Consider the following 14209-nt stretch of genomic DNA (forward strand, 5'->3'; position numbering starts at 1 on the left):
ATGTGGACTTCTACAGCTTATTGAAATAAACTCAACTCATATGTTTTTATTTCGTAAAAGCTAAAACATAATTTTTTCTTCAAACTGAGGCTGGTTATGTTGTACCAGGTTAAAATATACAAATAAAATATTATACGTTACTAGGTAAATACATTCCTTAATGATAAAAAAATTCATTTTAAAAGTTATATTTTTTTACAAAAAATCTACTATTTTAGATAATTGGCTTTACCAACCACACGAGAAGATACAATTAACCATTTCAAAATAAGAGTGTGTGCTTGGTGAAAATTGGTAAATACATCAAAAACAACACAGCGTTGTGTAGAGGCGGGTATTGTGTACAATAAAAACTTCAAGGCGCTTCACTAAATACTGTTATTTGGCTGAGGAATCTCGCCTTGAAGCTTGCTATAGTTCTAAATGTTTAACGCAATTAAGTATTTTACAACATACTATCAAATCTAAATCGTTTAAAATAGTTTGAAGAGTTTTAAATTAATAATATCATGTTTTGGTGGATTATTTAAAATTTAAAAATAATAGTGTAGCATTTGAGATAAATAATTAATGGAATGAAATTTGCTTTAATAAACGATGATTTTAAGGACTATGAAATCCTGTTATTTCCACAATCCTATCATCTTGTAATTAGTAATAATGTGAGCAGTACAAAGAACGATTAAATAAAATTTACTGCGGGTTTATATTGTTTATTATCTATTTGCAAAATAAAATTCTAAATAGAGTAATATGTAAGATGTTTAACCAAATGGAAAACTGTATTTCAATTTTTCATCCCATAACAACAAATCAAGCATTAAATTGTTTTCTTGTTGTGGGATTATTTTGTATGTTTGTTGAAATATTTCAACTTTTGAATCACCCAAGAAATTCCACACAAAAATGTTTGAAATGACCTAATATTGCAAGTGAGTGAAATTTTTCTTATAACTATTCTTTCAGTCTTTGTATTTTTGTCTGTGATGTTGGTAAGCCTGTAAACTGTGCCGAGATTCATATGTGAAGCAGTTATCACTTATTAAGTTTCTGACAGGCTCTTCGAGCCGTTGTATGCTGTCCGTCTGAGTTGTAATTCCAGATACAGAGGCCCTAGACACTTGAAACTTGGTACACGGGTTCTTTTTGATTCGAGGATGGAATTTTTGACTTTGGTTTTGGGTTTGGGTTTGGGAACTTTGCCAAAGGGTTGAAAAGGTAAAACTATTATCACATTGGTCATTTTGGCTTGCGCTTTAGCAAAGACTCGTCGGGCTAGACAAATTCCATTTCTGTCTGCATCTTTGTCTTTCCGCATGATATTTTAAAAAACAAACTGATGTTTAGAGTTGAAATTTATACGACAACAGTGAGTTCACAGATGGTGCGATTGTGGCTGAGCGTTAGCGAACATATCACTTTGGTTTTACTGGGTAAACTAAACGTGATGATAACGAGAAAATAGTAAAATAAATAAATGTGTAAACAAACTCAATTGAATAAAAAAAAGAGTTAAAAAAAAGAAAAGAGGCTCAAACATGTAATTAATACGTCTTTAACGTATCTAACTATCCCAATATATAGGGCCTATATATATATATATATATATATATATATATATATATATATATATTTATATATATATATATATATATAGGCCCTATATATAAACATGATTTTCACAATGGTCTGTAGACTTCTATAATTTCAACAATTAATATAAAAAGTAATTTAATTGAAGGAACGTGTGAATGTATTTTGTGTATAGCCGAGAAATATTTCATATATAGGCCTAAACTTTAAATTTTGCGTGAAACTTAATCTCTACATGAATGAGTTCTATCATTCGTAATTTTTGTGTCTACTTTTTTTTGTATAATTGTCTGTACATATTTAAATTTTGCGTGAAAACTTAATCTCTACATGAATGAGTTCTATAATTCGTAATTTTTGTGTCTACTTTTTTTGTATAATTGTCTGTACATAATTTAAATTTTGCGTGAAACTTAATCTCTACATGAATGAGTTTCTATCATTCGTAATTTTTGTGTCTACTTTTTTTTGTATAATTGTCTGTACATACGTCGGCAGAAAGAAGTGAGCTAAAGAATTGAAATTTTGCATTGAAGTTTAGCGAAAACCTGTTACGACATGTGGTATGGCGTACTCCTACCATATAGGTAACCATGATGGTAACCGTGATGGTAACCGTGATGGTAACAAGTAAGACGATTTGTAAACAACCGAGTGTAAATCATACGCCATTATTAAGTGAGACGTAGTAAAACATGTGAAGAAGCTACTTTGTTGGATTGATCAATGTGTTTTGTTGCGGTCCTTCAATACTTTTATTACGCTTTATCATTATAAGTAAACACGTACTAAGCATGTTAGGACAATATAGTATTTATGAATTAGACATAAGAATAATTTAGTATTGAATTCAAAATGTTTTAGTTATCACATTCACTACTCTACTACTTATCACTGTAAATCAAAGAGCTAACGTGTTTGAATCCCAACAATCCAAAACAATTCCCGTATCGGGGAGGATTTGTTAACAGTTTGGCAACTCCACAAAATATTGGGACGGACCGCAATCGGCGTCACAATTAACGGGGCAGTTGAGGGACGGGTATGAATTGGTGGGGGGGGGGGGAGAACAGTGTATCACTCGCCTAGGTGTACAATTAGGGAAACAAATACACGTTATATGTCAGCTCGTTGATTTCGAGAGATCAATAGAGGTTGAGGTTATCGCTTTCGACAGGTAGCCCGGGATCCTATAATAAATGTATTTTGTCTATACACCATGAGCTATGGTGGTGCGGAGGGGAGGGGTTTCTGAATTTAATAAACCGTTTTTGAAATTAATATGTGCTTTAATTAGATGTCCAGTCTAAATAAAATACAATCAGGCTATTTTACCTTGAAGTATTGTGGAGAAATTACAGTCACCAAAGACTCTGTTACTGATAAAAAAAATATATATACAGAAATGTTTTTACTTGTTTTGTGGACGATTCTGAAATTCAGACATGCACGTCGATCCGAAAGAAGTTTCATTCCTCCAGGATATTTTTATCGTTGCTGCATAGTCCCTCCTGGCGCCCTGATACTTTTATTCTAAACGTTTGACCGTTCGTTTAACCTTTTTGTTTTTAATTAACGGGGTAATTAAATTACACTCCACAGAGTCGATCAGTAATCCATTACTGATATGATAAACAGTTTGATTAAGAGGTTCTCGTTTTGTAGCGCTCCCGCTAATTGATCGGTTTATGAAATCTGTTTGATTGTGTTTAACCTGTGAACTTTATCAGTAAATAATTAGATGATTGCGGATATTTCAGTGGCATAACGACGTTAATTAGGCGTATAAATGTCGCGATGAAGCCGTGTCCCCACAATGGGGTACTTTCCGATCGCCGATTACTATTCGTTCAATTCGCATTTATTATATGGATAAATAACGATAAACATAATTAATTACGTAGCTTATTCGTAATATATATTGATGGGTGATCTATTATGGTTCGGGTTAATTTATGAGATGCTTAAAAATTCCAACACTTTCACGCTTTTCATGTGATAAAACTGAATATTTACTTCGTTAAATGCTTGGAAAATATCAAAGAATAATATAATTTAAACAGTACGCTGTTCTCCAAAGAGCCAAACAAACCTTGATAGAAAGAAAACCTTTTCAGTAGGCTTGAGTCCAACGTATGTCGCCGACAGACATGCCGAGCGGGTAGACGGATAGACAGACAGACACAAAGTCATGCGGCTCTGGCGCGACATAACGAGTGTTGGCTGCCTCGGTCGCATGACACCCTGATACAAAAACACGTATGACAACAATGTTTTTACAGTGCCCTCGCCGATGGCGGATAAAGATGCTAACAATAAAGTACTACGAACGCACACATGTTCGGCTGCGTACGCCCGGCCCAGATTATATATACGATCGGACCGATAAATGCCGGGTACGCGGGCGCGTACACATCACAGATACCAAAACTCCCGCTGCCGGAATAGCTGTGACATCTATAAACGGTTTTTCGGTGACAACGGGCGACCCCGGACAGGCAGGGTCGACGCTATCAAATAACTAAACAACCGTTGATTAAAAATAATAAACTGATCAGTGTCGAGTTATTAAATAGATAGAAGTAATTAAAGTTAGAGGAAGTTTCGTTCCGACTCGGCAAGTCTGTCGGTTCGTTTGGCGCCATCCCAGTTTGTTTAAGTCTTCCACAAGAAGTATTCCCTTTGTCTGTAAGAAGTTAATTTTGTTTTGCCCTGTAGACGAGATTCAGTTAATTTTCTTTCCGACACTGTTTTAAAAAGAAAAGATTGTTTTTGAGGAAGCGGGCAAAGAGCACACTGGTTCGGCGGTGTCAGGAGAGCAGGAGTTGTAGTAGGCCTGTGGCCGTGTATCGACCTGACTCGCACTCCTCTCTCCTCCTCCCCGCGCCCCACCGAGAGTGTCATCTGCCATTGGTCAGCTCCCGCGCAGGAAATACTATGTCATGCATGAAAATTGAGGTTAATGTCCCGGAGCTCATCTTACTGAGGCACATAGGTCACCTTTAGGAACTCATCATACTCTCCATTACTTCAACGGGCAGATCTGATTATTTGAGACTTGTAATAGAGTAATACGTGGAATATACTGTACTAAAAACTTTGAAGGTATGTGTTTCGATATTATGATGCGGCAGTCTCAATGGGTTATTTGGTTGTTTGAACGCCATCGCCATTTTAGAAATTTTACCAAAGAAATTCCACCATCAATAGTTAATTTCGAATACCCATGTGAATTGTCCACAGGTTTGTTTTCAATTGTTGGCGTAATGTACAATATCTATCAAGCTTACGTTCCTAAGAAATAAAAGGTAACATCTCCTAGAAGTAAGATTATTTCCAATTAAATTTCACACTAGAAGCAATCTTTATAATCTGTGTTCTCTCAGCCTTACCAAAAACTGAACAGCAAAAAAAAATTGTAATCAGTTATGTTTTATAAATTAATAATCATATAAATTATTATTTATTATTAATAAATATAAATAACTATAGGACACAGAGTAAAGAGACACAGATGGAAGTTTAAGTTTAAAAGACCGTAGTACAAGTGGTGGGTTATCACAGAATCCGATACTATAAAAAGTCAGTTTCTTCACATTACTTTTATATCGGCATACTGGTTGAGAGAAGACAAATCGATTAATTGAAACATAGGTAGACAACAAAAGGAAATTACTCATATTGTTTCTCTTGACTGTATTGTACTAAGTACCGTCGATAATCCCTTATATAAGAGTTGTGGTATATTATACATTTATATTTATAAACTTCACTAGCATTTTGTCTTTGAGGAACATTTTGTGTGCAAAATCAGCCTATTGCAATCACCCTAACGATAGGGTAACACTTAGGACAAGTTCTGCATAACTTCACTCAACTCATGAAATTTCACTCCCAAAATGCATAAAACCTTCCACATAATTTTCTTTACAAAAACCACTCTTTGAACAGTGCTCTTTTCACTAAGTTCTTGGGTGTCCACTTACACACTTGTTTCATGTTCGTCTAAACCTTCATCCAGTAGATTACCTATTCCATTTGCTGACTGCATTAACCAGTTATTGGCTCATTCCTAAATATTTATTTAAATTATTACAGGTATTTAGTTGTGTTTAAGTATAGTTGTTCGTTGTTGCTTGTAATCTATCACGTCGTTTTACAGATATCGTTTCAATTTCTTATTATACTCTGAATACCTGTTTTAATTTAACCATTTTTAAGTTCCCCGTACACCGCAGTTTTTGTATATTTAAAGGCCATGCAGACTATTATTAAATTGTAATATTTTTTAAAACACGTACAAACAAATTTATAGAATACAGAAACATATTTTTAAATATGTATAAATGTGGACAAGTGTAATGGAGAAGTATGCTTTACGACATTCTTTGTCATTGGACCAAGACGACTCTCGGTACATCTCGACATAATTGTGCCAACACCATGAGCTGGTGTCAACTATTGTGCCAACACCATGAGCTGTGTCAACTATTGTGTCAACACCATGAGCTGTGTCAACTATTGTGGCAACACCATGAGCTGTGTCAACTATTGTGGCAACACCATGAGCTGTGTCAACTATTGTGCCAACACCATGAGCTGTGTCAACTATTGTGCCAACACCATGAGCTGTGTCAACTATTGTGCCAACACCATGATCTGTGTCAACTATTGTGCCAACACCATGAGCTGTGTCAACTATTGTGTCAACGCCATGAGCTGTGTCAACTATTGTGCCAACACCATGAGCTGTGTCAACTATTGTGCCAACACCATGAGCTGTGTCAACTATTGTGCCAACACCATGAGCTGTGTCAACTATTGTGTCAACACCATGAGCTGTGTCAACTATTGTGTCAACACCATGAGCTGTGTCAACTATTGTGTCAACACCATGAGCTTGAGTATATTTAAACAACAAAAAATGAAAACTTGAAAATACTAGCAATTTCTACGGATGAATATTGAATGAGTACTAGTTTATCAAGACGGTACAAAAAGTCTGTGGAATGCATGCTTGACGATACAAACTTAGCAGTAGGCCATCATTGACACCCTGAAAACTTGATACCATTAGACTTTTGATGTATTTCAAGTAAAAGAGTAGCAAGTTCTATCCGGTTAGATATATCTGTGTAATAATAATAAATGAATATAAAAATAAAAAAGTTTACAAAAATATGTAGACCAAAGATTTAAAAAATAAGGAAACGAGAAACTATAAAGAGAAAATCTAGCAAATATTTCAGAAACTTGATTGTGATTATTGGTCTAGGGGATTTCTATAAAGCCATTACAAAATGTCGATATGCAGATTTAGGAACTTTTAAAAACGAATTTTACAACGAGGATAAGGTGGAGGGTATAAAGTGTCACTAATAATAATTAGCAAATTTAGGCCCCTAATATGTTGGTAATGAGCGAGCAGGTCAATGATTTAATGCTGTGTTCGAGCAACAAGAATTCCTTTCATGATGTATTGGTAAATAAACGTTCAGTTTGTAATGTCTTAGTTCATAATTTTAACATCAAGGTTCCGTCTCATCGAAAGGATTGTATAAATAGGAACACATAAAAATCGAATCCAATAAACTCTAACTCAAAAATCCTACACATGAGCGCTAGGATACCATCTATCCTGGCATGTCTATCATTGTACTATTACTTTAAGCTGAGGGATACAAGTCCAAGTTTGGTCAATTAAGTTAGACACAGATTCTTGTAACGAAATGTAAAACTGTAAACAGTTGGTGGCCAAGAGTGGTATAAGTCAGACACCATCAGGTGCTGAACTCTAGCGTGGAAACTCGCGACTACTGAAAAGTAATATTTTGAGTTAGCCAAGATGTACAAGTCACATGTTCACCTTGATTACTGAGCAGAAGGTTTGGAACAACTACCTAGTCCAATGTTATTGCCATTACTGTACTCTGAACTTTCAGTGAATTTCAATGTGATTGGATAGAGTTCTCATATTGATTTTGCAATCAGCATATCAGCATACAGGAGTGCAATATTTTGTAATACTTACAACCAGATAGACATAAAAGGCGGATAATTATCCTTTTGATGAAAGTGCTCGTAATCTCTTTGAAGGTAAGTTGTTTACTTAGTTAACTAATTAAAACTTGTGAATGTTGAGTTTAGCTTCCAGTTCACCTTCATCTCAGTGCAGACGCTGTCACAGACTTGACTTCTGGAATTTTGAGTCAATTTCGTCTAAAGGGAATCAAAATGAGTCGGCGATGAAGAAGCTCATTTCGACATCATAGATACATAGACTACAAAATATACTATAATTTTGGTGAAGAGGTATTCTCATTGTCCCATCAGGTGAACAATTGAGTGTACTACGATGTTTTAGACAAGATCCTAAGGACGGTGGAGCAACCGAGTTTTCTAAATACATCGTAGTTATGATGGGAAGGGTTGAATCAATATGAATGTCGGGTTTAGCTCCAGTTCACCATCTTCTTAGTGACGAGAACCTGATTGGACAACTTGTTTTATTGTTTGAGAGATAAGTTTTTGGAAATTTAACAAAAACATAGTATTACCAAGATAATTTTAATTTGCATCAAAAACACCTCGCTTCTTTAAGCACAAATACAACCAATTGTTACGGAACTTCTTGGCGCATTATAATACTTAGATTTTATTGTTACTTAGAACATATTTTGATGACAAAGGCATACTTAAAAAATCAAGTAAGTTAATTATCTTTTTTGTTTTAATGACACAGACGCAGACCCTGGTTATTTTGCCAAGCGGAGGCAAAGGAAAGGTAAATAACGCTAAAGCACTATTAGACATAGCCAGAGATAAAATAAAAAAAGTATTGAATCCATAAGGTAACTTGCTTTCATTTTAAAAAAAGCTGCCAACGCCATTCTTTAAGTTTCCTAAAGTTTCAGATAAGCTTAGGTTAATCTCCGAGTATATGTGGCATGAGGTCAAGCCTCAAGGGGTTGAGAGGAGACTATGTCGTGCATGTTTCAGTAAGTGAAGCTACTGCTCATACCGTGACTCATTGAACATTATTTAGTGACAACTATGTGGGTCGACACAAGCTGAGGATATGCTTCCGAGTATATGTGGCATGAGGGTCAAGCCTCAAGGGGTTGAGAGGAGACTATGTCGTGCATGTTTCAGTAAGTGAAGCTACTGCTCATACCGTGACTCATTGAACATTATTTAGTGACAACTATGTGGGTCGAACAAGCTGAGGATATGCTTCCGAGTATATGTGGCATGAGGGTCAAGCCTCAAGGGGTTGAGAGGAGACTATGTCGTGCATGTTTCAGTAAGTGAAGCTACTGCTCATACCGTGACTCATTGAACATTATTTAGTGACAACTATGTGGGTCGAACAAGCTGAGGATATGCTTCCGAGTATATGTGGCATGAGGGTCAAGCCTCAAGGGGGTTGAGAGGAGACTATGTCGTGCATGTTTCAGTAAGTGAAGCTACTGCTCATACCGTGACTCATTGAACATTATTTAGTGACAACTATGTGGGTCGAACAAGCTGAGGATATGCTTCCGAGTATATGTGGCATGAGGGTCAAAGCCTCAAGGGGTTTGAGAGGAGACTATGTCGTGCATGTTTCAGTAAGTGAAGCTACTGCTCATACCGTGACTCATTGAACATTATTTAGTGACAACTATGTGGGTCGAACAAGCTGAGGATATGCTTCCGAGTATATGTGGCATGAGGGTCAAGCCTCAAGGGGTTCTTAGGAGACCTTTAAAATGTTTCTCGTGTAATCTCAAATAAAATTGGTCAATAGGCAATAAACATATGTATAGCAATGGGTATATCAGTAGATAAAAACAGCATTTATTTATTTTTATATAAAATAACTAGTAAAGCCAGTCTTAAAGTACTGTGCTCGTAACGTTGGATTGGTTATCTTATTTAAAAGATGTGTTGTTGGATTCACACGATTGCAGAATACACCATATATGTACCACGGGCCTTGTTTTTATAATAGTTTAATGAATTTACGCCTTTCTCAACCTATGACATGAGAGCGAAGGCATCTGGTATAAAAAAAGATGTAAAATGACTTTTAAGAACTTCTACTCAATGTACCCCGTATCCATCACGAATTAACAAAAAATTATATAATGAAGGACATCCTCATGCTAAAACTAGGAATTGAAGTGCCACAGCCTAAAGTATCAGAAGCCAAACGATAAAGAAGCAAACTCTAAGAATAGGAAGGTGAATTATATTATTACTTTTATTGATTAAACAAAACTTACACTATTTCATTCATTTCTTTCAAAAAATCATTTTAGTAACGAAACTTAATTTTTTATTATAAGTAAGTACAGTAGTAAGAATAGATTATTTGTGAAAGATAATGTGAAACTTAGAAGTTTTTCAGCCAATAGCAATGTCCCAATAGATTTATCGCGGGGTGAGGCAGTCCCGCCGTCTATTCTTCCCCATTCCATACGGTTCTTAATCTTCTCACGCATCGAGTAAGGTGTTGATTTTACGATATTATTATGGCCCAAATTCGACTTGCTCTACTCTGTATTCTAGCAACAATGTGTGTCCGAACCACCTACAAGCGGTTACGTGATGTGTTCGGTATAAAAATATGATTTAATACTGGACTCCACAAGGATTCATCCTAGATCCAATTTTATTCCCATGAGAAATATCTTTACTAACATCTGGCCTTAACCGCTCACCCATTTCTACTTCATTGCGGACTTAGTTCTCTATTGTGAGAGAAAACTACATTCTAGGATTTGTGATTTATATCAAATCCATGTCGGATTAAACGATTTAATTTTTCACAGGAAAGGTTTCTGCGTTTTTTGATCATTGATTGATAATATTTGTTTTTGGCTGTTAGATGTCTAAGGAGGCATTATTTAGTTGAAATAGTGTCTGGTCTGTGGATTGGCGGGTTTGTGTGCACGTGGTCATCTATATTCGTAACTGTTGATACGGTCTGAGCCAGTAACCCTTTGTGTCCTTGTTTACACGGGCTGATTTACAGGCCTTTAAAATACTACATCCACACGCTTCTCACAGGGGCCTCTCGGATCGCATTCCCCGACGTCCACGTGGCGTAGGGTGAGCCACTAAGTGGTGTTGATGGTTTAAGCTGAAATACTACCGCGTAGTATGAATAGTGGGAATACTGGAGAGTTTAATGATATTTATTACCTGGCGTCAAGACGCGTTAAACTACATTTGAAAATATTAGTTGATATGACTTATCGTTGATGAAAATAATTTAAACATATACAAAAGCAGATGAGTTTTATTACTAGTAGTTTTGAGTGTTGTACAAGCGGGCGTTTATGAAGTCAACTCAACTACTACAGTACTATCGCGGGTTGAGTTAGGTCTAAAAGTTACTCCTCAAAAAAGATTAAAAATACCAAACCGGAAAGCTGACGTGTCAATGCAAACCCAACTCCTATACTAGTTGCTTAAAAACGAATTATTATTCAGCCCTTTTAAACAAATTTCAATATTCCAGCAATTAGATATAACTTTGTCAGTTTCGAAATTTTCGAATATGAGATGCTCCAGTTGATGTATTTACAAGGTAGAAGCACGTCAGGCCAGGATTCTCTAATGATAGAATGGAAGACAATCCTTGCAGGATGCGCCAAATGCACTGTCATCAATCTTGCATGTTGCATATATGGAAACAAATTTTCATGAAAAACCTCAAGTCTTCAGCCCAATTACTTCTCAAGATGTCCAGCGGACAGACAGACAGACACAAGAGTAATTATGTGAACCCACTAAATGATAGGCTTCAGTTACGCTCAGCCAACTACATCAGCATACGGTGCCTCTGGATACTTATGTAAATGTTGTGCTTCTTGAATTCTGTATTCATCAGGAAACAATATCACTAATATCTTCCATGCGTAATTCTCTTATAATAATTCCTCACGAGTTCAGATATGTACATGAATCGCAACACGACTCGAAATTATCATGTTTTTAACGTTGTTTTCAAATAAGAAGGGCTTCTAATTCACGGGGTCCGAAAAAAACTTGTTCCATTGACAATCACGGTTGAAGTCAGTCTTCAAACAAAACTTTATCATGAGGTATACTTACAAAACATGTTTTTAATTTGATATATAATTGGACAATATATTCGTTCTTGTTTACATTTTTATATACATTGTGTGTGAAGTTATTATTAAAAATAGTTAGAGTTATTGTTAGTACCCCTTGACCACAAAGTAAATAGATGATTTAACCTTATGTTATTGAAAATAAACTTACAAATTCACTGAACTAAGTAAAGGTTCACACCACATAGGGTACATGCACGGTTCACTGTAATCCTCTTGTATTGTCTGCCACAGGACTAGTACACGGTTAAGGGTAGCAGACAATTTTGTTATAGTTATTTTTTTATAAATATCAATTTTACAATATACTTTCACGAGACATACGATAAATAAGAAATGTTTTGAACACAAATGTACCGATATGTCCAGATATACTTATTAAACACATCAAATTGTTTTTACTTATTCATATTCCAATCTTAATTTACTCGGAAAGAAAACTAAATTGTACACCTGTTTTTATTAAATTTACATTAGAATGCTTTCTATCAAACAAACGCGAATCCTAGACTTACTTATCCAGAGAGTCATATTTTAAAGTAAGGATTTGTGACTTTCGTATACTGCATTCTCTGCAGAAGTAGCTCTTTAATAACAACCACGTGATCGAATATCAAATTATGTGTGTATCACTTACTATGTACCTTGGAACGTACTAAAAACCTGGTTTTGGACAATACGTAAATAGAGGAATTTTGCAGCTTGGAACTTAACATATCCTTCCGATACATTTTCGTGGTAAATCTAGTGTATTTTTTCAAATAAGAGATATGTCAGGAGGAATTGTTACTTTGTTACAGTCACAGATGGTACTGGTCTCAATCATTAGCCAACTGGCATTCAAATGACGTTACTGTGCCAACTACGACTTATATGTCCGGTGCTATAGTATTCTCAAAGTGAGATTGCGGGTGGAGGTATTCTGGTTCGATTTGACCTTTGAACGCACAGTGTGAACATAACACAAATCTTTAGTTAAATAAGTGACTTCCATTGTAACTGTTGTACAAAGTTTCACGTAACTAGAAAGGCGAAAAATACAAGAAAACGTGTTTACTTACAAACTATCGCTAGTTATTTTATTTCTTCTGGAAACATTCAGAATAATTCAGTAGTGTTCCTAATTATGCAAAAAAATTTTAGTTAAATTAATAAGGATTTGAATTTTAAATATAAATTTCTTTCTATTATTATATGTAAAGCGACTTTTTGAAAATGTAATCATAAGTTTTACCTTGTGTAAACTTTCCCGCTTCTCCTCTTCAAATTTGCTCCCATTATATCATTTATTTAAACTTACTGCAGTAATTTAAATAAAGACTACGTAAATGTATGAAATCATATATAGGGCACGATCAGAAACAATTAATATTCTCACCTTCATTTTAACATTCTCTCTGTAAGATGTATTATTAATAACATTTACCAATTCAGGTTTTTTTATTTACAATTGCAATTTTTTATTTTTGTTAAATGTTGTAATTATCATATCAGAAAATACATATTGAACTATTAGATCCAGGATTCTATTATTTTAAGACTAGTGGGTATATAAGACCACAAGTTCATTGGCATCCATTGTAATTTACATGTAGTTCAGAGAAAGAGTTACTGACAAACAATAACTTATCCTCATCATATATACATATATATATATATATATATATATATATATATATATATATATATGTATATATATATATGTATATACTAGCTGTTACCCGCGGCTTCGCACACAATCTTTAGAAAAGTCCTTATATTACTTAGTAAAAGCAATTATGCGTGATTAGCCGCGGGTAACAGCTAGTTCGTCAATACATTCGTAGTATTTTATAACGAAAACTCTTGATTTTCAATAAAATACCAATTACAAACCAGATACCCACGGCTTCGCACGCGATTCCTGCAGAAAAATTGGACATAGGAGGCATATTTCTTTTGAACGTCCTTATTACCCTTCTGAGATAAATAGTCACTGAAAGATACTCCAAGCTCATGAACTATTTAAGATTTAAATTTTTAAAACAGTCTCAACATGTACTTGTGAAATAACTGGAATTTTTTCTCTAATATTCTATGATTTTTGTATACAATTGAACTATATTAGCCCAGCGTGGACAGGAGTCAAATGTCGAATTCATTTGCACACATACGATGTAATAAATGATGGCGATCAATGTAATTTTGAAACGAAAATAGGCATATTTTAGGTACATATTATTACAGTCTAATGATTATGAGCTCCAAATGTTAAACGAAATTGCGTATGGTTTTTTATTTTATTGAAACAAAATTTGCTGATTCTCTTTAGCTTACTTTATGCTTTCAAACTATAAATGTAAAGAAACTTAAAATCGTAATTAAATTATATATAAACATATTTGTTTGTCGCATTATATATGTTTTACAAAGAACAGCTGATTAAATTTGAACAGGCTCTTTCACTTACTAACATATGTTTGCTGCAATGCATTTCTTACGGGTATTTCCGT

The 14209-nt window shown here is 34.8% G+C and overlaps 1 protein-coding gene across 1 annotated transcript; it reads left to right on the forward strand.

The window, feature by feature from the left end:
* The first annotated feature begins 6067 nt into the window (after positions 1 to 6067).
* On the forward strand, positions 6068 to 6529 carry LOC124373979. Its single transcript, XM_046832287.1, has one exon. It carries the CDS (start codon positions 6068 to 6070, stop codon positions 6527 to 6529), a length of 462 nt encoding a protein of 153 aa, XP_046688243.1.
* The last annotated feature ends 7680 nt before the right edge of the window (positions 6530 to 14209 follow it).

This window comes from Homalodisca vitripennis, unplaced genomic scaffold, assembly GCF_021130785.1.
Source record: "Homalodisca vitripennis isolate AUS2020 unplaced genomic scaffold, UT_GWSS_2.1 ScUCBcl_6884;HRSCAF=14309, whole genome shotgun sequence".
Classification (NCBI taxonomy): Eukaryota; Metazoa; Arthropoda; class Insecta; order Hemiptera; family Cicadellidae; genus Homalodisca; species Homalodisca vitripennis.

Bases quoted from the DNA above. Each gene is read 5' to 3' on its own strand.
- LOC124373979 (XM_046832287.1), top strand. From the start codon at position 6,068: ATGAGCTGTGTCAACTATTGTGTCAACACCATGAGCTGTGTCAACTAT.